The sequence below is a fragment of the Oryctolagus cuniculus genome, chromosome 5 (genome assembly GCF_964237555.1).
Source record: "Oryctolagus cuniculus chromosome 5, mOryCun1.1, whole genome shotgun sequence".
NCBI classification, from domain to species: domain Eukaryota; kingdom Metazoa; phylum Chordata; class Mammalia; order Lagomorpha; family Leporidae; genus Oryctolagus; species Oryctolagus cuniculus.
Window position 1 is genome coordinate 97,222,173 of NC_091436.1, and position 24,592 is coordinate 97,246,764.

Consider the following 24,592-nt stretch of genomic DNA (forward strand, 5'->3'; position numbering starts at 1 on the left):
GTACCATTCCTTGTACATCATAAAGCTTACTGTGTTAATGATAATTTTTGAAAATATTGTTAAGATTTTTCTAGAATCAAAAGACATGAATCAGGCATGTGGTGCAGCAGGTTAAGACGCAACTTGGAATGTCTGCATCCCATATCTGAGTGTTGGTTCAAGTCCCAGATACTCTGCTTCTGACCTAGCTTCTAGCTAGTACATCCTGGGAAGTAGCAGATGTTGGCTCAAGTCCTTGAGTCCTTGCCACCCCTGTAGGAGACCCAAATTGAGTTTGGGGCTCCTGACTTTGGTCTGGCCCAGCCTTGGCTGTTTGCAGACAAGTGGGCAGTGAACTAACTGTTCTGCTATCTCCATAATATCTCTCCCTATGTCACTTTGCTTTTCGAGTGGATGAAAAAAATAAATAAATAAACACTAAAAGAAGGCATGTGGTTTTAAAATATAGTTTAAAATTTATAATCAACAAATTGTGAAGAAAATGTTACAGTGTTCCTTTCATTTTGTTCAAATGTAATGTTCAGTGACTATTATCAGTTCCAAAAAATCTTTAGTTTTGTTAGTATAATTTATTAGCTCTCAGATTCCATCAAATTAGTTATTTTTGTTTATAAACAAAGACAATATCTTCTTGTTTAATCATAACTGATTATATCTTTTTATATTTTGCCCTAGAGACTGATTTCTAAAGAGTGGTTTGAGAAGTTTCTGTCAGATACATGCAATATGGGAGTTGGCCCAGCTTAAAGCTTTTATAATTTTAATTCTTGAATCAGTCTTTAAATAATTGAGAAAATGTGCAGAGATTTTTAGATATAGTTTTTCTAAATTTTTTTTAGGATTTATTTTATTTTTTGAAAAGCAGAGTTACAGAAAGAGAGGGAGAGACAGAGAGGTCTTCCATCCACTGGTTCTCTTCCCCTGATGGCAGCAATAGCTGAGGATGGGGCAGGCTGCAGCCAAGAGTTTCTTCCTTGTCTCCCACCTGGGTGCAGGGGTCCAAGCGGTTGGGCTGTTCTCTCCTGCTTTCCCAGGCACATTAGCAGGGAGCTGGATTGGAAATGGAGCAGCCAGAACTCAAATCAGCACTTGTATGGGATGCCAGCATGGCAGTTGGAGGTTTAACCCTCTACACCACAAAGCCAGTCCCTTTCTAAATGATTTCACTTTCTCTTTCATCTTTTCAGCATCGTAAAATGTAATGTGTAAGTGGAATAGTGTGCATAAATAGGCCCTGGTGCAACGCTGTAGCCCAATAGCTCTGGTGAGGTATTACATACTCTTTGTTTCTCTTCATTTATAATCCTGTGTTTCTAGTTTCCTTTTTTGAATTTATTTCTAATTTCTCTTAGATATTAGCAGTGCAAGGAAGTTTCCCCCAAAGTTTCTCTGGTTAAAAAAAATAATCTTTGATGAAAACATTTCTGTAGGAGATTATATCAGGATTTGACAAAATTAATTTTTTTATGTTTTCAATGAAACAAAAAATATCTAAAACTTCAGCTCTGGCAAAACCCCTTGTACTTATTGGTCTTGTACCTCTCTTCAGACTTGATCTTGGCCCCTTGTTGGGCCTTGGATTTAAGAGCAATGTCTCTGAAGACATCTTTATTGACCAGCTTTTTGAGGACAAAACCAAATTTTATCATTCAATCGTGTGGTTTTGAAAAAATGACTAGATGTTGTCATTAGATTCTGGTTTTGAGGCAGAGACAGAAAGGTCTTCCCTCCACTGGTTCACTCCCCAAATGGCTGCAATGGCCAGAGCTGGGCCGATCTGAAGCCAGGATCCAGAAACTTATTCTGGGTCTTCCATGCAGGTGCAGGGGTCCAAGGACTTGGACCATCTTCTGCTTTCCCAGGCCACAACAGAGAGCTGGATAAGAAGCAGAGCAGCTGAGACATGAACCGGCACCCCATATGGGCTGTCGACCCTGCAGGTGGCAGCTTTACCCGCTATGGCATAGCGCAGGCCCGGAAGATACAATATCTTAAAACAGCTGGCACTGTTTAACAGGCTACCTTATGGATGCCTTAAACCAAAGAAATTTCTTTCTTTCTTTTTTTTTTTTTATATTTTTTGACAGGAAGCATGGACAGTGAGAGAGAGAGACAGAGAGAAAGGTCTTCCTTTTGCCGTTGGTTCACCCTCCAATGGCCGCCGAGGCCAGCGCGCTGCGGCCGGCACACTGCGCTGATCCGATGGCAGGAGCCAGGTACTTATCCTGGTCTCCCATGGGATGCAGGGGCCAAGTACTTGGGCCATCCTCCACTGCACTCCCTGGCCACAGCAGAGAGCTGGCCTGGAAGAGGGGCAACCGGGACAGAATCGGACGCCCTGACCAGGACTAGAACCCGGTGTGCTGGCACCGCAAGGCAGAAGATTATCCTAGTGAGCCGCGGCACCAGCCAAAATTTATTTCTAATTTTAGAATCTCGAAGTCCAAAATCAAGGTGCTAGTAGATTCTGTTCCTAGTAAGGGCCTTTTTGTGGCTTGTAGATGACTACGTTCTTGCTTTGTGCTCAGATGGTAAAAATTGGAGAACTCTGGTCTCTCTTCCTTTTCCTATAAAGACATTAATCTCATCATGGGCCCTTGCCCTCTATCATAATGGTTGAAGGATTTGGGCTTCAACATAAGAGTTTTTCGAGGACACAATTATCTGTAACATGCAGGTGGCAAGTAAGTATGTGAAAGTATTATGGGTAAAACAACGATGAAGAAAAGCAACCTCAATTCTTGTCTCACATAGAAGAATTTCCAGGCAGATAAGACAGAGAGCAAAGCAAGATTTAAGTCAGAAACTTCCTGCTGCAGCAGCCTGGAGTAGCACTCTAAGAGAGGAAGACCTGAGAAACTGGTCAAAGTGTAGTCTTTTAAGCTCAAATTTAGGGGGAAAAAACAGAGCAGCAGCTAACAATCAGAGAGTGGAGAAGCTCATCAAAAGGCTGAATTGTAATCTTCTCTAGCTTGCTCATGATAAAACAAAAAAGTCACCAGAAGGTTGTGATTGGTAACTTCTCCTTTCTAGTCTAATGATAAACTAAATACTCAAAAGGGTGGGGTCACTACTTCCTTGCTGTTCTCACAAAAGATGTTCAACATCACCATACCATTAGTGTGGGGAGCAACTCGGACTAGACTAAGTTACTGGAATTAAGACTTATTCTATGCATCTGCTCTCCCACAATATGGCGCTGGGAGAGGAGTAAACTGCTTCTACGCAGTTGCCTCCAGTTCGACCAATAACCTGCAGGAGCAGATCCTGCTCCTGATTGCAGGAGAGCAGCGTACTCGGCGTGTGGGTAGCAGAGTTGGGATTGGTGGAAGAGGACTATAAAGGAGGAGAGAGACAACATGTACCAGGAACATCTAAGGGGAACATCCGAATAACATCTGAGCAGCCCCCGAGAGAGCCGGCCGGCGGTGTGCCGCTCCCCCGTGGAAGTGGGGAAAGTGGCAGGGGGAGTCGCCCTTCCACAGAGGTGGAAGGACGGCAGCCAACCCGGGAAGAACCAGCAGCAAACCCGGGGAGGGCCGAGCAGACAAAAGAACAGCGCAGGGTGCTGTGTCGTTCCTCCGTGAAGAGGGGGAGCGACACATTAGGGAATTGCAAATTTAAAAAAAAATGGCATATTGTTATGTACCTAGTGAAATAGTAGACTTCTAAATGAAACACTGGCAGCACCAACTGCTTAGAAGGATGTGGAACTACAGGAACTAGCATTCATTGATGGCTGGAGTATAGAATGGTATAGCCACTTTGGAAAACAGGTTGACAGTTTTCTTTAAAAGTAAATATTAACATATGATTCAGCAACTGTACTTCTTGTATTTACTCACATTAGTTGAAAACTTATGGCCATTCAAAAACATGTGCTGGGATGCTTTATATGGCAACTTGATTCATAAGTGCTGTAACTAGGAAGCAGTGAAGATGTCCTTAGTAGGGGAATGGATAAATAAGTCGTGGTACATGTGGACAGTGATGTATTATTCCGTGCTAAAAAATAAATGAGCTATGAAGCCATGAAAAGACATATAAAACCTTAAATGCATATTACTAAACAAAAGAAGCCAGTCTACAGCCTGCACTGTAGCACAGTGTATTAAACTGCCACCTGTGTCACTGACATCCCATATGGGCACCAGTTTGTGTCCCAGCAGTGCCACTTCTGATCTATCTGCCAGTTAATGTGCCTGGGAAAAGCAGCAGAAGATGGCCTGAGTAATTGGGCCCTCATCACCCATGTGGGAGACCTGGATGGAGTTCCTGGCTTCTGGCTTCAGCCTGGCCCATTTGGGAACTGATCTGGCAGATGGAAGACCTCTCCTTCTGTCTCTCCCTCTCTGTAACTGCCTTTCAAATCAATAAAATAAGTTAAAGCAAACAGAGGTTGGTGCTATGGTGTAGCGGGTGTAAAGCTGCCGCCTGCAGTGCTGGCATCCCATATGGGCGCCGGTTTGAGTCCCGGCTGCTCCACTTCCAGTCCAGCTCTCTGCTATGACCTAGGAAAGCAGTAGAAGATGGCCCAAGTTCTTGGGCCCCTGCACCCATGTGGGAGACCCTGAAAAAGCTCCTAGCTTCAGATCAGCTCAGCTCTGGCTGTTGCGGCCAGTTGAGGTATGAACCAGCGGATGAAAGACCTGTGTCTCTCTGCCTCTGCCTTTCTGTAACTCTGCTTTTCAAATAAATAAATAAATCTTTAAAAAAAAAAAAAACAAACAGAACAGTCTGAAAAGGCTACATATGGTATGATTCCAACTATGTGACATTTTGGAAAAGGCAAAACTATGGAGACTGAAAAGATTAGCAATCTGGTAAATGGGGAGAGAAGGATGAACAGACAGATTGTACAAGATTTTTAGGGTAGTGAAGCTGTTCTGTATGATGCAGTGGTGGATACATGTCATTATACATTTGTCAGAACCCATAGAATATACAAAATAGCCAGGACTCAAACCATTGCTCCAATGTTGGTTGTTGAACCCACTGTTCTACAATACGTACCCTGCGGGTTTTTATTGGAACTACATGATTGATGGGGGCATGATTGATTGAACATTGACTTAATGGTTGAACTACGTTTCCAGCACACTCTGCTCCCTTCTCCAGAGGCCATAGCTGCTGAACACTAGATCTTTCAGGTGACCAGCCCTCATCCTGAGTTATCTGGTTAGCATGAACTCTGGTATGGATCAAGGGATTTAGGAATAACATATTTCTGTCACCTGGGAAATTCCAAGGATGAAGCTACTTGCCAGGAACCCAGCAGAAAGAGGAGATAAATTCAACACCAGGTTTTGAAAAAATAGTGACCCTTGAAAACCTAGTAATTTTTAAAATGTAAAAATATACCATGGAAAGTTGAGGTGACTGAAAAGTATTTTAATATTGAAAGATTTAAGAGGAAAAGCTGATTTATTGATTTTTATTAATCTAACATTTTGATATTTTTAACTTTGTACCTGTTTAAATTTTTATACATCATATAATTTTGAATTTTAATAGAATTTCCTGTATAAAGGTATTTATTATGGTAGAAAGTAGGGAGGACTTGGAAATATCAGCTAGCAGGACAAGAGAGGCCCCTTCCCAGTATTTAATATTTGACACTGTCAAAATAAACAGGTGATCTTAAAAACAGTTGTCTGGGCTCTTTGTCTACTTTTTCTTTTAATTGCAAGTTATTCCCGAATGTTTCAGGTATCCATTTTCTCCAAGGAGATGTTCAGTTATATTTTTCTTTTGCAGATTGATTATACTGGAACAGAGCCTTCTAGTCCCTGCAATAAATGTTTGTCTCCAGATGTGACACCTTGCATTTGTACCATTAACTTCACACTGGAAAAATCATTTGAGGTCTGTATTTCTAAGTAATATTTTAGAAAAGCCATACTTTAAAAAAAATGCTAATACTGTATTAAATGTTTCTTATTAGGTACTTTCATTTTCTAGGGAAGTCACTTTATTTGAATCCATTTACTTTTGAGGAAGATTGTTTTAGATGTTTGGCTTTTGCATTTTGCTGTCTGATAATTAAATATATTTATTTGAATGGTTTACTAAAGTTAGTACTTGGTAGATAGAATGAAAAACATTTCACTGGAATTTTTACATTTTCCGTATATGTGTTTTACTTTTTTTCAATTTAATATTTTTTCTTTTGAGATAACATGTAATTTGTATCATTGTCAAAGGCTTAATGGCTCTACTAACTAAAGGGTTCAACAAATAGTTACTGGAATATTTTATAACTTCAAAAATCCATTTTGTTTCAGGTTTATATCTGCATGTACTTGTATTTTAAATTTATTGCTTCTATGTAGAGTAGACATTGGATTTAGTCCTTAGAACATTGGTCATGATGCTTGTGTCTCATATCAGAGTGCCTGGGTTTGAGTCCCAGCTCTTCTACTGATTCCAGTTTCCTGCTAATAAGCACGTTGGGAGGCAACAAGTGATGGCTGAAGTAGTTAAGTCCCTGTCACCCGCACGGGGGACCTGGGTTGTATCTCAGCTTCAAGCACTGGCTTGGCTCAGCCCTGGCTAGCCATTATGAGTTTTCGGGGAGTGAACCAGCAAATGGGGGAGCTCTCTATCTCTGTCTCTCTAAATAAATAAATAAATAAAATTATGGTTCAAATTATTTTGCATGTTTTTAATAATAAAACACATTTAACTGCAGAAAATAAATGCTAATTATCCTAATATTTCATTATTTTTTTCTGTGAGATACGAAGCATTACCAAAAATGCACATACCTAAACCTTACTGACTTTCTATGCTTTGATAAGTAGTTAGGACTCCATTTGTCTAAGCATGTATGTATGTGTTGTGTTTGTATGTTTGTCTGAGTTCGCATTGTTCTGACATTCTTGGTAACTTGAGCATATGCTAAAGGACACAAAGATTCAGAATAGGCATGAAAAAGACCAAGTGGTACTTTCCTCTTCCTGAAAATTGAGCTTAAAAAAATTATTCTTCAGGGAGCAAAACTGCTTTAATATGCCAACTTTATAAATTTTCTGGTGCTTCAGATTTTCTCAAGGACAGGATGGCTTTGGTAACCATGGGATATGGTTGCCATCTAGTGGTTATAGGTGCTCTTGCACCAAGATGGACAGGAAAATGCCTTTTAAACAAACTTGAGAACAAATTTGGAATTTAATTATTTAGGCATGTTTCAATGGAAATAGCTTATAGATTCAAGACATCTTTAAAAGTCCATTGTTTTTCTTTTTTATTTATTTTTATTTTTTATTTATTTTTATTTTTTATTTATTTATTTTTTTTTGACAGGCAGAGTGGACAGTGAGAGAGAGAGACAGAGAGAAAGGTCTTCCTTTGCCGTTGGTTCACCCTCCAATGGCCGCCGCGGCAGGCGCGCTGCGGCCGGCACACCGCGGCCGGCACACCGCGCTGATCCGATGGCAGGAGCCAGGAGCCAGGTGCTTTTCCTGGTCTCCCATGCGGGTGCAGGGCCCAAGCACCTGGGCCATCCTCCACTGCACTCCCGGGCCACAGCAGAGGGCTGGCCTGGAAGAGGGGCAACCGGGACAGAATCCGGCGCCCCGACCGGGACTAGAACCCGGTGTGCCGGCGCCGCTAGGCGGAGGATTAGCCTAGTGAGCCGCGGCGCCGGCTCTAAAAGTCCATTGTTTTTCAATGTGGTGAGAAACTATAAAGACACAAATAACTTATGCTTTACTCAGAATGTGGAGAATCATGAGAGATTAGTAATGATTTAGAGCTTCATTAAATCTCCTCACACAAATAAAAAAACCTTATTTAAGAACTTCTCTTCTGTAAAGGTGACCAACCTCCAATTCATTCTTCTGTGGGCTGTTTGTTTCTTCCCAAGTTTGAGTAGTTTTAAAGGGCTTTTCAGGGAATTACAGTAGGTTATTTTGTCTCAGTATTCATTGAAAGAATTTTGTTAATTTCCAAACTGAATTTACTGTATTGGTTCCTAATTAAGATGATACTCCTTTTTAAAAGTATATCCATCCCCTGTGTTTCTAGTATGTAATTTTAAAAATTTATTTTTATTTTATTTGAAAGGCAGAGAGACAGAGACAGACAGATGGAGTGAGATCTTCTATCCACTGGTTTACTCCCCAGATGCTTGCAACAGCCAGTGCTGGACCAAGTCACCAGGAGATCTGAACTCAATCCAGGTCTTCCACATAGGTGGCAAGGACCCAAGTACTTGAACCATGATTCGCTGCCTCCCAAGGTATACATTAGCAGGAAGCTGAAATGGAAGCAGAGTAGCCAGGACTTGAACCCAACCCCTGCATGATGTACTTTTTTTTGACAGACAGAGTGGACAGTGAGAGAGAGAGACAGAGAGAAAGGTCTTCCTTTGCCGTTGGTTCACCCTCCAATGGCCGGCGCGCTGCGTCTGGCGCACCGCGCTGATCCGATGGCAGGAGCCAGGTACTTATCCTGGTCTCCCATGGGGTGCAGGGCCCAAGCACCTGGGCCATCCTCCACTGTATTCCCTGGCCACAGCAGAGAGCTGGCCTGGAAGAGGGGCAACCGGGACACAATCCGGCGCCCCGACCAGGACTAGAACCCGGTGTACCGGCGCCGCAAGGCGGAGGATTAGCCTAGTGAGCCACGGCGCCGGCTGTGCATGATGTACTTTTGACCAGCCACCCCTCCAATAAAAAAGTTTCCCATGTAAACATTTCCTTTTTACAGGTTAGAAAATTTACATGGTTTGTGTAAGAAAAAAGGGTACAGTTTAGAGAGGAGACAGAATACAAACTTACAGACAGACCGAATTTTTTCAAAGAAAATAAACTCACAGAGGTCAACCAGCTGCCAGTGTGCACACAGAGTGAACATGTGGCAGAGGGCCCAGACCCCAGTAGGTTGGGCCTTTTTATATCTTAGGTGGGATAGGAGTGGGGGTGGGGCAGTAGGTGGAGGTGAGCTTCCCCATACAGATTCTTCAAGATTGGCCCACTGGCTTCCAAACTTGGGGAAGAATACAGTGGGTGGGATGAGGAGCAATAGGGTGTGAGACTGAACTGGTCTCTTTTTTTTCTTTTTGAGAGAGAGAAGTCTTCCATCCGCTGGTTCATTTTCCAGATGGCCTCAATGGCCAGAGCTGGGCCTATCTGAAGTCAGGAGCCAGGAGTTTCTTCCAGGTCTCACATGGGTGCAGGGCCTCAAGGACTTGGGCCGTCTTCTACTGCTTTCCCAGGCACATTAGCAGGGAACTGGATTGGAAGTGGAGCAGCTGAAACTCAGACTGGAGCCAGTATGAGATGCTGGCACTGGAGGTGGCGGCTTTACCCACTACTCCACAGCACCAGCCCCCTGAACTGGTCTCTTGACAGAAGGCAGGGGTAACAAGAACCTAAAATGGCTGAGGCTTATGTCCTTGTTCCATCAGTTTGTGCTTGAAAATCAAGCTTTAAGTGATTTTTTTTATGAAAGTAGCAAATCAAATAAAGCATACTTACAGTACTGGATTCATTTCATTTATGATAAGAATATAGAAAATATAACTGGCAACCAGGAGAGAGAAAGTTTTAGTCACTCAAGATGCCTTTTTAGCATCTTCTAAATAATTGTTATGTATGTAGGTTTACCTTCCTTTCCCAAGTTATTTTTAAGGTGCCTTCATTAAATAAAGTACTTTTCTAGATTGTTATAGTGATCATTGTCTTAGTTTACTAATTTGTTAATCACTAATAGTATATAGTGGCCTATTGATAAATTCATTGTATTCTGGTTTAAGTTCAGAATTTACTTGGACAGTAAATGCCAGTTTGATCATTATCCCTCTGAAAAGTTGGTAAAATCAGGTGATAGTCAATCAGAGTTAGAGGAAATTTTAAATTGAAAGTAGCTCAAAGTAGACTAATACAGTCATTGTGGGTTTTTAAATATTTTTATATTTTCATTTTATTTGAAAGGTATATATATTGAGAGAGTCAGACAGACAGAGATCGATCCTCCATCTTCTGGTTTGCTTCCCAAATGCCTGTAACAGCCAGAGCTGGGCCAGGTCAAAGCCAGGAGCCTGGAATTCAACCTGTCTCTCCACCTGAGTGTCAGGGACCCAAATACTTGGGCTGTCTATCACCTGCTGCTTCCTAGGGTGAACATTAGTAGGAAGCTGGATTGAAGGTGGAGGAGTAGCTAGGATTCAAACTAGGCACTCTGATGTGGGATGCAGATGTCCCTAGCTGGACCAAAAAGCTCATCCCACTTACCCTGAGGGTTGTTTTATAGTGTAAATGGTACTTTTTTGAAGGCTTTAAGGATAATTTGAAAGTTTACTCTTGGATTTTTGTAATATACTTTCTTTAACCTTATTTATAATTATATGATTTTAAATTACTAAGAACTTGCAGAAAATTAATACTGTTTCCTGCCTTCACAAATTGTAAACAAATTATGAAGTCCAAATTACAGTGCTTTTATGTAAACAGAAAACAAGTTTATACATAATAGTTTTTATATGAAAAAAATTTCCCCTCTGTTTCATTAGGGCAATGTGTTTATGTACTATGGACTGTCTAATTTCTATCAAAATCATCGTCGTTATGTGAAATCTCGAGATGATAGTCAACTAAATGGAGATCCCAGTGCTTTGCTTGTAAGTAAAATGAAATTTGAAACTATAGTATCTGTGAAATAAGAACATGTGGTGATTGTTGTTAGAGATGTCAAATTATTTAATGATGTTAGAATGAAATTAAAATATTGACATTTCTAGTTTACTTACATTGTATTTTTCCTGGAATTTGCACAGATGGATGACGTTGGACAAGCAAAAGACATATTGCTACCTGCTTGTTTCTACAAGTGTCTTTTGGGTTTTTGCTTCATTTATCTGTTTGCATTGGAATTTTGATGAGTCTAGCATTGTGAGTGTAGAATGTGTTCTGTTTGAGTTTGTTCATTATTATACCAGATCAATATATACACATAAGCTACTTTTGATTTCTGGGATTGTGTTTTAAATTTGAATATGGATACTCTCGATTTTTTTTTTTAACTTGTTCAGAGTAAGACCAGTCAAATTCAAAAGGTAGAGTACTGGAAAGCAATCTATGAAGCTTTTTGAAAAATGCTGATTCTTTTCTTACAAACTGCAAACTGAGATTTTAGTTTAGACTAGAGATTGATAAACTTTTTCTGTAAAGGGCCAGAGAGCTTTTGGCTTTGTAGTTCATATGGTTTCTGTTGCAGTTACTCTACTCTGCTGTTGCAGCTATAGGTAACACCTAAATGAATGGGTATAGTTGTGTTCCGTATTGCGGCTCTTACTCCATCTCTGGAGGTCCTGTCATCTTGTGGCCTGCTGGTTTTCTGTGTGCTCTTTGGTGCAATATAACTACTTTATGTATTTACTTCATTCATATCCTGTTCCAAGTCACCACTCTTTGCTTTGCTTAAGTGTCCCCCACTCATCCAATCTTGCCTCTTGTTTCCAGCCCTTTCTCCACTTAGCAGCCATATTGGTCTTTAATAAAAAATGCAAATACCACTTCCCATCTTAAACTCTTTCAATCACTTGTTAACACTTGGAGCAGTTATACATAATCCTGAATTTCATCACTTATCATTCTCCCTTTTGGTATGTTCTAAGTTTATTCACCTTTGCTTCCTCAGAAATACTTTCTTAATGCAATATGTTGTTCTCATTGTTCAAAACTGTGTTCTTCCTGCTTTCCTCATAGCTGGTGCCACTCTTTTTTTTTTTAGGTTTTAACTTATATGACACTTCCTCCAGAGACAAGCATCCCATTGCCATAGATTTTGAAGTAGCTTTTCCTACCCTCTTCCCATTAATTACTCACATAGCATATTTATAACACTTATTATAGTTTATAATTATGTGTTTATTTACTTGTTTATTATGTTTACCTAACCATATTATAATCTCATGAGGGCAGGATGACTTTCTTTAATTACCATATACCAAGTGTTCCACTAGTGCTTAGCACATGGAAGAAATTTAATACATATTTGTTGAACAAATATAGACATCATCATGGCTCTTATTTCGTATTATGGTTGATTATGCATGGGTTTATTTTCTGTGTTATATTTTGAATTGCTTAAAATATTTTTTTTTATTTGTTTTCTTCTGGGACCTCACATGGTATATGCTGTATGTTAGGTGCTCATTAAATTGCTTTTCTAAGACAGTACATGCCAAGTACTTAGTATTACTCAGTTTAGTACCTGACACATAAGTAGTAAATATTTTCCTTTCTTTTAAAACCAATTTAAGAATTTAGCAACTAGAACGTAGTTGTCCTATATACTTATTTACATTTAATAACCTTTTAAAAAAGAAATCATAATTTTCATCAAAATATTCAGAAAGTAACAAGTCAGTTACATATTATTTCTCTTTATAGTCTTAGAGTACCAACTTTATCAATATGGAAGGCTTAGGGACCAAAAAGAAAATATTAAAGAAACATTATGAAATTCTTGGCACATATTTTGTTTCCCTTCTCTTGTCTTTTCTACTTGCAGAGTATTTTTTCAAGTTTCTACATAAGTCAGGTTTGGTCAGTAATGGAATAGCCAAAAAAGAAATAAATAGGATCTAGTTCAAATTGAGGTTACCTTGATCTCTTTTGTGTTTTCGAAATGTGGATTAATGTGGCCTGAGAGTCCCAAAACAACCCTGATATACACCTAACTTCAGACGTGGTACACTCTTTAGTTTAACCCTGTAATTACTACATCTTCTTGAGATCTTCAGTAGGACTATCTTAAAATCAAGTATGAAGGACAGGCAAATAGTATGCCTTGCCAACATTTTCATTTTCTTTGTGTCTGACTGTACAATTTAAAAATTGGTATATTCTAGGAATCTGCATTAGACTTCTATCTTCCTTCTTTTCTTAAGACATGATATTTAACCCAAAATTACAAAATTTAAATTATCTCATTGGGTATGTTCACTTTATAATTGTTTACCAGTTTAATCAAGGGACTTACCCCAGGATTTAGAACCTCAATTCTCTTACCTTCCAATTTAAAATCCCTTTTATTATATCACAGTTGGATAGACAATAGACCATTTCTTAATTTTTCCTTAGAAAAAAGTTTTGTGGTTATGGTTTTTATTTTGATTTGAAAATCAAAAAATGTTAATTTGGTATATGTGTCTATGACAGAATATATATAAGTAAAGATTACATTATAAATATAATATAGTAGTATTAAGGAATATATGTTGAGTACTTAAATGATATTATTTATGTCCTGTTTATATTACAGATTCATTTGTATGTATTATAAGAGAGGAAAATACAGGAGCTGAATTTTAATCTATAATTAGTGATGGCTGATAGTCTTCCAGATGCCAAAAGTAATAATTTTTCTCTTTGTTTCCTTTAAAAAACCAGAATCCCAGTAAGGAATGTGAGCCTTATCGAAGAAATGAAGATAAACCAATTGCTCCTTGTGGAGCTATTGCCAATAGCATGTTTAATGGTATGATCTAGACACATAGATATTGGTATAGAACTATATGAAGGGGTCTTCAAAAAGTTCATGGAAAATGTATATTATGAAAAACTATGCATGGATTTTGAAAATTTTTTAGCATAATAAACATATATATATATATATATATATATATGGTTTATTTATTTATTTGAGAAGCAGAGTTGCAGAGAGAGAGAAGGAGACACAGAGAGAGAGGTCTTCCATCCACTGGTTCACTCCCCAAATGGCTGTACTGGCTGGAGCTGGGCTGATGTGAAACCAGGAGCTGGAAGCTTCTTCTGGGTATCCCACGCTGGTGCAGTGGCCCAAGAACTTGGGCCGTCTTCTACTGCTTTCCCAGGCCATAAGCAGAGAGCTGGATTGCAAGAGAAGCAGCCAGGACATGCACTGGTCCCTGTATGGGATGCTGATATTGGCATCCACAGGTGGAGGCTTAGCCTACTATGCCACAGCTCTGGCCCCATAAACTTATCTTTTTTTTTTTTTTTAATTTTTTTTTTTTATTTTTTGACAGGCAGAGTGGACAGTGAGAGAGAGAGAGACAGAGAGAAAGGTCTTCCTTTGCCGTTGGTTCACCCTCCAATGGCCGCCGCGGCCAGCGCGCTGCGGCCGGCGCACCACGCTGATCCGATGGCAGGAGCCAGGTACTTATCCTGGTCTCCCATGGGATGCAGGGCCCAAGGACTTGGGCCATCCTCCACTGCACTCCCTGGCCACAGCAGAGAGCTGGCCTGGAAGAGGGGCAACCGGGACAGAATCTGGTGCCCCGACCGGGACTAGAACCCCGTGTGCCGATGCCGCAAGGCGGAGGATTAGCCTAGTGAGCCGCGGCGCCGGCCTAAACTTATCTTTTAATTCCATTTTTTTCTGTGAACTTTTTGTAGTACTTCCATATAATTATTACTGTTTGTATAATCTTATTACAGATTTGATAGCCTGGTAAACATGAGTGAAACTAAGAAATTCAGCCACTTTAAGATAAACAACAGTTAGGTATTGAATGGGGAATTATAATCCTTTGACTTTATTTTAAGCATTCTTACATTTAAGAATCAATTTCTTTCTCTGAGAAGAAAGAAGCAAATATATTTTGCTAATATTCCTGTTTCACATAAGATAAAAATAAAAGCCAGGCTTTCTTCCGACTGAATTTATTTATGCTATTAAAAAAGAACTATATGAGATCATTTAAAGCAGCACTGTGATAGAAAAATAAGGTGAACTGCAAAGGTGAGCCATGTAAGTAATTTTTAAGTTTTCTGTAGTGGTTACATTAATAACTGTAAAAAGAAACAAGTGAAATTAATTTTAATATTTTACTTAACTCAGTATGCCCCAGATATTATCACTTCAGCATGTAATTGTTTATAAAAGTTATTGAAAAATTTTATATTCTGTATTTTCTTTAGAAGTCTTTGGTTTCTGGCCAGTGCCGCGGCTCACTAGGCTAATCCTCTGCCTGCGGTGCCGGCACACCAGATTCTAGTCCTGGTCGGGGCGCCGGATTCTGTCCCAGTTGCCCCTCTTCCAGGCCAGCTCTCTGCTGTGGCCAGGAAGTGCAGTGGAGGATGGCCCAAGTGCTTGGGCCCTGCACCCGCATGGGAGACCAGGAGAAGTACCTGGCTCCTGGCTTCAGATCAGCATCATGTGCCAGCCGCAGCGCGCCAGCCGTGGCTGCCATTGGAGGGTGAACCAATGGCAAAGGAAGACCTTTCTCTCTGTCTCTCTCTCTCTCTCACTGTCCACTCTGCCTGTCAAAAAAAAAAAAAAAAGTCTTTGTTTCTGATATGTGTTACATACTTAGAGAATATACTCATTTGTATTAACCATAAGTGCCTTTTGATTACCATATTGAGCAGTGCACAGAGAGAAATGGATAAGCCAGGAGTTATTAGGCACATGATTGAAAGGAATAAAAGAGAGACAGATTTACCTTGTAATTTTATTTGAGCTAATATTAAAACATTTGATTTTTTTACATAGCATCTAGCCATATAGAAATGTGACTTAGAACTGTGTTGAGGGAAGGGAAGTCTATGTAGAATTATAAAGTTGCTTAATTTAATTCACATTTAATAGAGAATAGATTTGTATGATATGCTTCCTCTGTCACAACCACATTTGGGGCCAAATAACCAGATACTCATTCTCAGAATAAAGCAGATGTTACAGATTTTTAGTACATATTTACTAGTATTTTTCTTTTCTTTTATTTAGATACATTAGAATTATTTCTGATTTCCAATGAATCTGATCCTACACCTGTACCTATTCCTTTGAAAAAGAAAGGTATTGCTTGGTGGACAGATAAAAATGTGAAATTCAGAAATCCCCCTGGAGGTGAAAACCTGGAAGAACGATTTAAAGGTAAAACATTACTAATATCTCTTTAAAAAATAAACTAGTTTTCATGAAGTATCTTAAATTTTCTATCTTTAGAATCTTAAAATTGTTTTTTAAAAAAGAACAAACTTTCTTTCCTCCACTTCGTACCAAGTTAGATAAAAATTCTTATGTATTATGATTCTGAAGGGAATGTATGCTTTTAGTCATAAATCCAATTTCTCTAGTGTTGCATTTAAGTAACCTGCCTTTTTGGTATGTAGTCAGTATTCCTACTTAGTATTTTCTTAATTGAGATATCAACCATATAGCAATTTTTTGTTGTTACATAAGGAATAGATTTTCCTCTAGATTGTAATACTTCTTTAGAATATGAGTATGTGCCTTCGAAATTAGAAAAATATTCCAGTTGTGTTGTACATCTTTTTTAGAAGTGTGTAAATTTTCATTGAAAATCTTAATAGAATTAAATATTTTGTCTACATCTCCCTCCCCTGCTCTTTTTTAAGGTACAACAAAGCCAGTAAACTGGCTTAAACCAGTATACATGCTGGATTCTGACATTGATAATAGTGGATTTGTAAATGAGGATTTTATTGTTTGGATGCGTACTGCAGCATTACCTACTTTTCGTAAGTTGTATCGTCTTATAGAGCGGAAAAATGATTTACATCCAACATTGCCAGCCGGACGATACTATTTGAATATCACATACAGTATCCTTTTCTGGCTATATGTACAGATTCATAGAATTTGAAAGGATTCTAGTCCAGTCTTAGCTCAGTTGTGTGATACATTTCTTTGTGCTTGTGTTTTGATATCTGCATTTTTTGAGTATATGTATATGTATGAAATACATCTTTTAATTTTTGTTTCCTAAAAATGTCTTAAATTTGTATATACTTCATAGTAGGGTTTGAAGCAGATAATTTGGTAAAATTACTTAAAATATAGGTGCTTGAGCATAATGTGAATGCTAGTGAGTTTATATAATACTAAATAAAGTTGATGGTACTGGGCTGTTTTAGTATACATTTTTAGATATTGAATGGCAATGGGTGTGTTAACTCATAATTTTTTCATAATTGTTTATCTTCATAATATCAAAATATTTTTATAATTGACTACATTGTTCTACATTAATAACTTAGGTTCACGTTTAGTACTGATGAAATATTTATTCCATTCTGATGGCATTTCAATACTGTGTTAAGTACTTTTCTAATATTATTTTGTTTAATTCAAGCAGTAACATGCAGTAGGTATCATCTCCATGTCATAGACAAGAATACAGGAACAGATAGCATTTGAGTAACTTACAAGTTACTTAGCTAATAATTAGAGTTGGGGTTCATGACCAGGCTATTGACTCAAAAAGGTCATGACTCACCTTTAGCCCATACTATAGGCTGTATCCCTAGCTAGTTGCCTCAGGTAGTCAGACCAAGCCATCGCTGTGTGGATGTAGTTGTTTTTTAGGAGGGAAATATTGGATAGTTTCCTCTGAATAAAGTTTTTAATATCTTTTAGTGTATGGTTCATTGTTTATATAAGTATATAAGACTACTGTGAATGAAAAGATTCCCAAATGATATCATTTTAAATCATTGCATTTTTAATTTTCCATAATCCAAATGAGCCATAAATACATGGCTTTGGTTTTATAATGTGTCAGTGAGTGGTTAAATTAATAGCCTTGCTTTCAAAATAATGCTTACTTTTATATCTTATTTTCTTGATGTTGTATTTGAATAGGCAATTGAATATGGCCTGATAGCAGCAGAAGATGGAAAATAACCTAAGCTTTTGAGACTAGGCCCACATAGGAGCAATTTTAGAGCTAGTTTCAGGTACTATAAGAAAGAATATTATCGTGATGGAAGAGCCAAAAATAGAAGGATAGTTCTGTGTATTCCCAGGGCTTCGAGCAGGTTAAGCAGATCCAGATTCTGACAGGTCAGTGAACAACTTGGAGCCATTTGGTGGTTTATATCTCCTTTACTCACAGTGGTGGTAAGAAATGTACAAGGAATAGCCACTTGCCCCCGAATGCCATGGGGGCCACAAGAGATATCTGCCTTTGTGTCCATGTGGCAGTTGGATGCATGCATGGAGACATCTATACACATCTGCACTTAGCCATACACAGCTGCCTACATGTGTCCTCATGCATCCACTGGAAACCATATTGACCAATAGCTACACTCACCAATAGCCAAGCCAAAATCCCCCTCCCCCCATTTGCTTAGATGGGTTTACAGACAATACTGACTGCCTGGAGCCAAAATGTTACCTAACAGGGCTGTGGGCAGCCAGCCAAGCAGGTAGGCCTGTCGGTTACCATAACACTGATTATAGGGGCACGGAAATAGGGGAACACAGAGATAAGAAGGCAAGGGTAAAAGGCATGGGAGCTTGATAACTTTACCTTCCCAAGTTCATCTCCTCAACATTCTGTCACAATTATCATCTGAAAGATCTAAAAAAAGCAAGGGTAAGTACCAGCCTATAGGCTAGAGTGCAGTAAAGCAGAATTTGGGGGAATTCATAGTTAACGATGATTGTGTTCAGGAAGTCTGCAGCAGGACTGGGACAGTGAGAGGAGAACTGTCAAGAAGAATGCAGGGTCTCTCCCAGATAGACAAGGCAGAGATTAGGGCCTGTGAAACATCAAGGGTAAATTATCAAAATTAGGTATAGGGTAGGCATTGTGGCACAGCAGGTTAAATCACTGCTTTGGATACCTGTATCCCCTGTCTACTCCACTTCTGATCCAGGTTCTTGCTTTCAGTTACTGGGCATGGGAGGCAGCAGAAGCCAAGTATTTGAGTTCCTACCACCCATGAGGGAGACCTGGATGAAGTTACTGGCTACTAGCTTCAGTATGGCCCAGTCCTGGCTGTTGCAGGCATTTGGGGGAGTGATGGGAGATACCTATCTTTTTCCCTTCCTCTCTTTCCTCTCCTTCCCCTCCCCTCCCCCTCCCCTTCCCCTCCCCTTCCCCTCCCCTCCCCTCCCCTCCCTACCTTCCTTCCCTCCCTCCCTCCCTCCCCCCCCAACCTGTCTATTGTAACTCTGCCTTTCAAATAAATAAATCAAACTTTTTTTTTTTTTTGACAGGCAGAGTGGACAGTGAGAGAGAGAGAGAGACAGAGAGAAAGGTCTTCCTTTTTTCCGTTAGATCACCCTCCAATGGCCTCCGTGGCTGGCGCGCCACGGCCGGCACACTGCGCTGATCCGAAGGCAGGAGTCAGTTGCTTCTCCTGGTCTTCCATGCAGGTGCAGGGCCCAAGCACTTGGGCCATCCTCCACTGCACTCCCGGGCCACAGCAGAGAGCTGGCCTGGAAAAGGGGCAACTGGGACAGAATCCAGTGCCCCGACCGGGACTAGAACCTGGTGTGCTGGCACCGCAGGCAGAGGATTAGCCTATTGAGCCGCAGCGCCGGCCAAAACTTTTTTTTAAAATTGGTATAAAACGAGAACTAGATACTAGAGTTAATTCAAAAACACATTTTTATTATTTTTATTTTTTTCTTAGGGTTGGGTTAGAGAAAGAGAGATCAGCATGGATGATTTTATACTATGTTCCTCATTGTTTTGGGTTAATTAGAGCTCTTAAAATAATTCCTGCCCTAGGTTAGAATTGATTTGAAGGTGCAAGTGTTGTGGCACAGCCAGTTAAGCCACCACCTGTGATACTGGCATCCTATATGAGTGCAGTTTTGAGTCCTGGCTGCTCCACTTCCAATCCAGCTCTCTGCTGATGTGCCTGGGAAAGCAGGAGAAAATGGCCCAAGTGATTGGGCCCTTGCACTCCTCATGAGAGACCTGGATGGAGTTCTAGGCTCCTGGCTTTGGCCTGGCCTAGTCCTGGCTGTTGCAGTCATCTAGGGAGTGAATAAGTGGATGGAAGATGTCTCTCTATCTCCCTCTGTAGCTCTGCCTTTCAGATGAATAATTTTTTTAAATTGATTTAAGAAATCAGACAAATGGAACATGCTGTTTGTAGTCATAGGGTTCCATCTGTGGAGATAGAGACTTGCAGAAGCTAGGAAAACAGATGGGGCCTAACACTGCTTAAAGATACGTGTTTGAAAAAGTTGAAAACTTTTCACACAGGGACCTGGTTCTATCTTTTTCTCTGTCCTAACTCTTGCCAGAATTCTAGAATTGTTCCATGTAGATAATTCATACAATACACTGGTATTCCCTGTTTTAAATCTCTCTACCAGACACAAATCACATCAACTCTGTGTAGTCATCAACCCTGAGTTACAGCGTGCATTTTGTCTTTGCTCCACATTAGCAGGTTAAAACTCTGGTGTTAGCCAGCGCCGCGGCTCAGTAGGCTAATTCTCCATCTTGTGGCACCGGCACACCGGGTTCTAGTCCCAGTTGGGGCACCAGATTCTGTCCCGGTTGCCCCTCTTCCAGGCCAGCTCTCTGCTGTGGCCAGGGAGTGAAGTGGAGGATGGCCCAAGTGCACCTGGATAAGCACCTGGCTCCTGCCTTCGGATAGGCGCAGTGCGCCGGCCGCGGCGGCCATTGGAGGGTCAACCAACGGCACAGGAAGACCTTTCTCTCTGTCTCTCTCTCTCTCTCTCACTGTCCACTCTGCCTGTCAAAAAAAAAAAAAAAGAAAAAAGAAAAAAAAAGAAAACTCTGGTGTTGTGCTTTTTGACCTTGTGCTCAGAGTCCACTCATAGTCTCATAATTCTATCTTGTTATACATGTTCTATGAGTTCACAATTTTTAAAAGGTTGAGAGGGACTTCCAATTTTTTGATTGTTTCATTTTTCTCCTGCTCTGTCACTGTCTTCCTATAAGGACTTGAACACTGTTCATCTGAAGTATCTTTTCGTATTAATTTACTTTGAAACTTTTTGGCCCTTCTGTGTAATGAGAGCAAAAACACCTAGAAACTATGCAACCCTTAGGTTGTTTTGGTAAATTATTTTGGCTCTTAATACTAACATTTAATTTGCCAGATTAGCCTTTAATATAACATATATAATTCCTTTGTGATTTAGAACATATGAGTAAGGTATCTGTATATCATAGAATTAAAAAGTGAATTACAAGTAATTAAATGCTAACTCAAAATTGTGTTTTAAACATCAAGTAACTAGAAGTGGAAAAATCTTCCTATACCCTCTTCAGATTATCCTGTACATTCTTTTGATGGACGAAAACGGATGATCTTGAGCACTATTTCATGGATGGGAGGAAAAAATCCATTTCTGGGGATTGCTTACATCGCTATTGGATCCATCTCCTTCCTTCTTGGAGTTGTGTTATTAGTAATTAATCATAAATATAGAAACAATAGTAATACTGCTGACATTACCATTTAATTTTATATTCTGAAAACAAATCTACTGCATGTGCGTCAAGGCCAGTCCTATTCAACCTAGCTTTCGAATGCTGATGTCTGGTTAGTATGTCATTTTGAACTTGGCACGTAACTTTTTTTTTAAACAGTCTTTGTCCTTTGCTTCTTTCCTATGGATGAGTTACAAAAATATATGACGGGTATAAAAAATTAGCCTATATGGATCATATCAACACTGTAACTGCTGAAATGGCATTCTGATGTTTGCTTTTTATTGAGACGGGCCACGTGATGCATAGAGCCTTTTTCATGTGAAATGCGTCTACTGCTTAAATGTTTATGCTGTGTTGACAATATTCTATTGACGTATGATGCTGTATATGTGTGCCTATTGTGTGAAGAAAGGGATTACAAACTCTATGAACATAATGACTTGTTAACCTTTCAGAATACAGAGTTACAGAAAGATGAAGAAAGACCAAATCTAAATAAAACACTTCATCATTTTCATGTGTCATGTGTAAAGGCTTAAAGTACCATCTTTGTTGAGGTGGTTCATGTATTCAATTTATCCATTACAGTTCTTTTTTAAGCTTAGCTTTGATATCAAAGGACATGCTTGCCTTGTCTAGCATAGGAATTAATGCTCATGTCTGAAGAGATTAGATAGGTCCCAGAGAAGAGAATTTAAAATTATTCTTCCCATTTGATGAAAATATTAAGGTCAGGAACCCCAACTCACTTCAAATCTTTTTCCATGTGATAATTTCCCTTGAAGCCTATACTTCCTAAGGGAAGGAAGAACATAGGTGAAATAGGAAAACTACTTGGCAGACCTTCATCTTCTGCCTCAACTCTAAATCATATGTATAGCTCAGAGGAAACTGTTTTTCATTTATGGGGTATATTTAATATTCAGAAAATTACTTCATCATTGGAAATACCTCAAGCTGTTTTTATTTTACAGGTGAGTGCTTTGGCTTAAGTACTAATATATTCCAGAAATTTTTGAAACCTTAGTTTCCTCTGTATTTCATTCATTTTTTGCATAAAGGTCAAATGTGGATGTGTATACACACATTCTCTTTAGTTGAGGTACCAATTGTTTTGGTTGGTTTTTCTAGACATTCTTTGAAAAGGTGTTCTATAAATTTCCTAATTAAATTCTGGGGATTTTGGAGAATGTACATGATAAATTATAATATATGTGGTTGAAGTTATTTTATTTTCTACTAACTGGAATTATTTTAATATTCCTTATTGAATAAATGCTGTAATTTGTTTGCTATGGAAATTATTCTTGAAGTGAATGTAAATTTTATTTTTTCACATGCATGAAAATGTATGTATTAATCAGAGGTGACTTAATTGCATTGAAATTCTTTTTTTAAACTAAAATAACTCCTCTGTTTATGTAGAAGAATGTCTGTTTATTCAGAGTTTGTAATGATTTCTTTCAGTTATATTTTAAATCAGAAGGCCTGGGTAATTATCAGTTTTAATTAATATATGCTTTTTTAAATAAAAACAAAATAATGTAATGGTTAATAGTAGAAATGTGCCACACTTCTTAAGTTTTGTGTAACATAAAATTCAGTTAAAAGAGCTTGTAATTTATAATGACTTTTAACTGGTAAAAATATTACTTGCATTAGTTACTTGATTGTTAGAGTATTCTTTGTCTACAAATATTGTTTTGTCAGTTCTTTAGAACATTATTTAATCTGAAAATTGTCCCTCTTGCATGTGGCAGTTTATTTTCTGGGGTGCATCACTGCAGGGCAGGAGGGATTTCTTCCAGTCTTTCCAGATTGAGTCTGCACTGTGTGAGGAGGACTACCATCCTTCATCTCTTTCTAACTGGGGGACCAAAAGTGCCACTAAAGCAAAGTAAAGAAGAGCCCTTCCAACACTTGTTCATCTGTGGAGAAGATGGAATCTTAAAATACATACGGAGTTTTGTCAGTTTTACAAGTACATTGATGGCTTAAGTTCTTCCCTGTCACCTGCTATTTGATCTTTAAGGGATTCCTGTCATTAAATATGAAGAATATGGAACATTGATATAGCCTCTGTGAAGCATGGCAGGAGGGAAAACATTTCTTACAGGTTTAATGCTCATCTTATGGATGCATTGTTATTTTTAACTTTCAAAGAGTCATAATGTATTTTAAGGCAACTAGGTTAAGTAGAAGGCATGGAAAAATGCTTTAGTATATTTTGACATATGAAAAGTTTGCCAGTTGAAGAAATTATTCAATAAGGAAAAGCTAAGAAATGTCATTTAAATAATAATACAGTTTGAGAATAAATGAGTAAAATTAACTGTGTACTACCTAATAGAGAATCATTCAACCGAGAGAGGAGTCAAGTGAATAATATTTGCTTATTGGTTAGTGACAGTTTATTTGTAACATTGATTATATTAAAAGATAACATTCTGTATTAATAAAAATGAGCAAAATTAATTTTGCCATGTTCAAATGTCTTGCTAAAATAATGGTGTCTCCATGTTGTTACTGATGTTTACCACTCAGTTTTAACCCAGGGTAAGTGAATCCAGGATTTAACTTCTCCATGCCTAGATTTGATAAAGTGTGATTCACTGTTTATTTATATTTATTAATCACTCTGACATTGTTAACCATAAAGTTGATCTAAATTACTGAAAAACATCTCTTCTTACCTAAAAGTGGTCAGATTGTCACCTAAGTTACAGACAGACTGACTGAAGTCTAGTAAATAGAGAGGCAAAGATAATGAAAATAAAGGAAACAGCACAGAGGAATTGAAAATCCTTACTAGTAAGGGGAGCTGTTAAGAGGTATGGTTAATGAATGCTGTTCAGCCTGCTATCTCCTGTCCTCATGGAAATATTATTGCCATTGAATTATTATGTGGCATTTCTTTGTTACTTATGCTGTAAAGTTGTGTTCTTTATGAACATAGCTATTTTGAAGGGAGGGTGGAGGGAATAAGGCAGTGCTCCTGTTAAAGGAACTTTGATGTGTGTCTGTTGTAGAGTTTGGATGATGGTGGAATATTTTGGAACCCCCTTTTAACCCATGCACCATTCAGTAAGCATAAAAGCCACATTTCTCCTAATGTTATTTGAAATTTGAAAATAAATATATTGTCTAAAAACAAATCAGACCATGGTGACCTTATTTGCTTATATATATCTTTAAAATTTATCACAGCAATATGTGTGCACAATTTAATCAAGTAGTGAGTTCTGAAGGCTTTCTAATAATGATAAGAAAAACAGTCCTAGCTTGAACTTTACTTACTTCCAGAGACAAGTCCTATCTTCCACTGCCATAGCAGAGAGCTGGATCGGAAGTGGAGCAGCTGGGATTCGAACCAGCGCTCAGATAGGATGCTGGCACTGCAGGCAGTGGCCTTACTTGCTA

The 24,592-nt window shown here is 38.8% G+C and overlaps 1 protein-coding gene across 1 annotated transcript in view; it reads left to right on the forward strand.

Annotated features, from left to right (window-relative positions):
* The window catches only part of TMEM30A (transmembrane protein 30A), a 51,250-nt gene extending 26,923 nt beyond the window's left edge, over positions 1-24,327 (forward strand). Inside the window, exons 2-7 of the mRNA XM_002714534.5 lie at positions 5,758-5,865; positions 10,517-10,624; positions 13,401-13,488; positions 15,721-15,870; positions 16,356-16,562; positions 21,008-24,327. Of these exons, the coding sequence (XP_002714580.3) occupies positions 5,758-5,865; positions 10,517-10,624; positions 13,401-13,488; positions 15,721-15,870; positions 16,356-16,562; positions 21,008-21,201 (855 nt within the window). The 3' untranslated portion in view covers positions 21,202-24,327. The remainder of the gene's footprint in view (positions 1-5,757; positions 5,866-10,516; positions 10,625-13,400; positions 13,489-15,720; positions 15,871-16,355; positions 16,563-21,007) is intronic.
* The last annotated feature ends 265 nt before the right edge of the window (positions 24,328-24,592 follow it).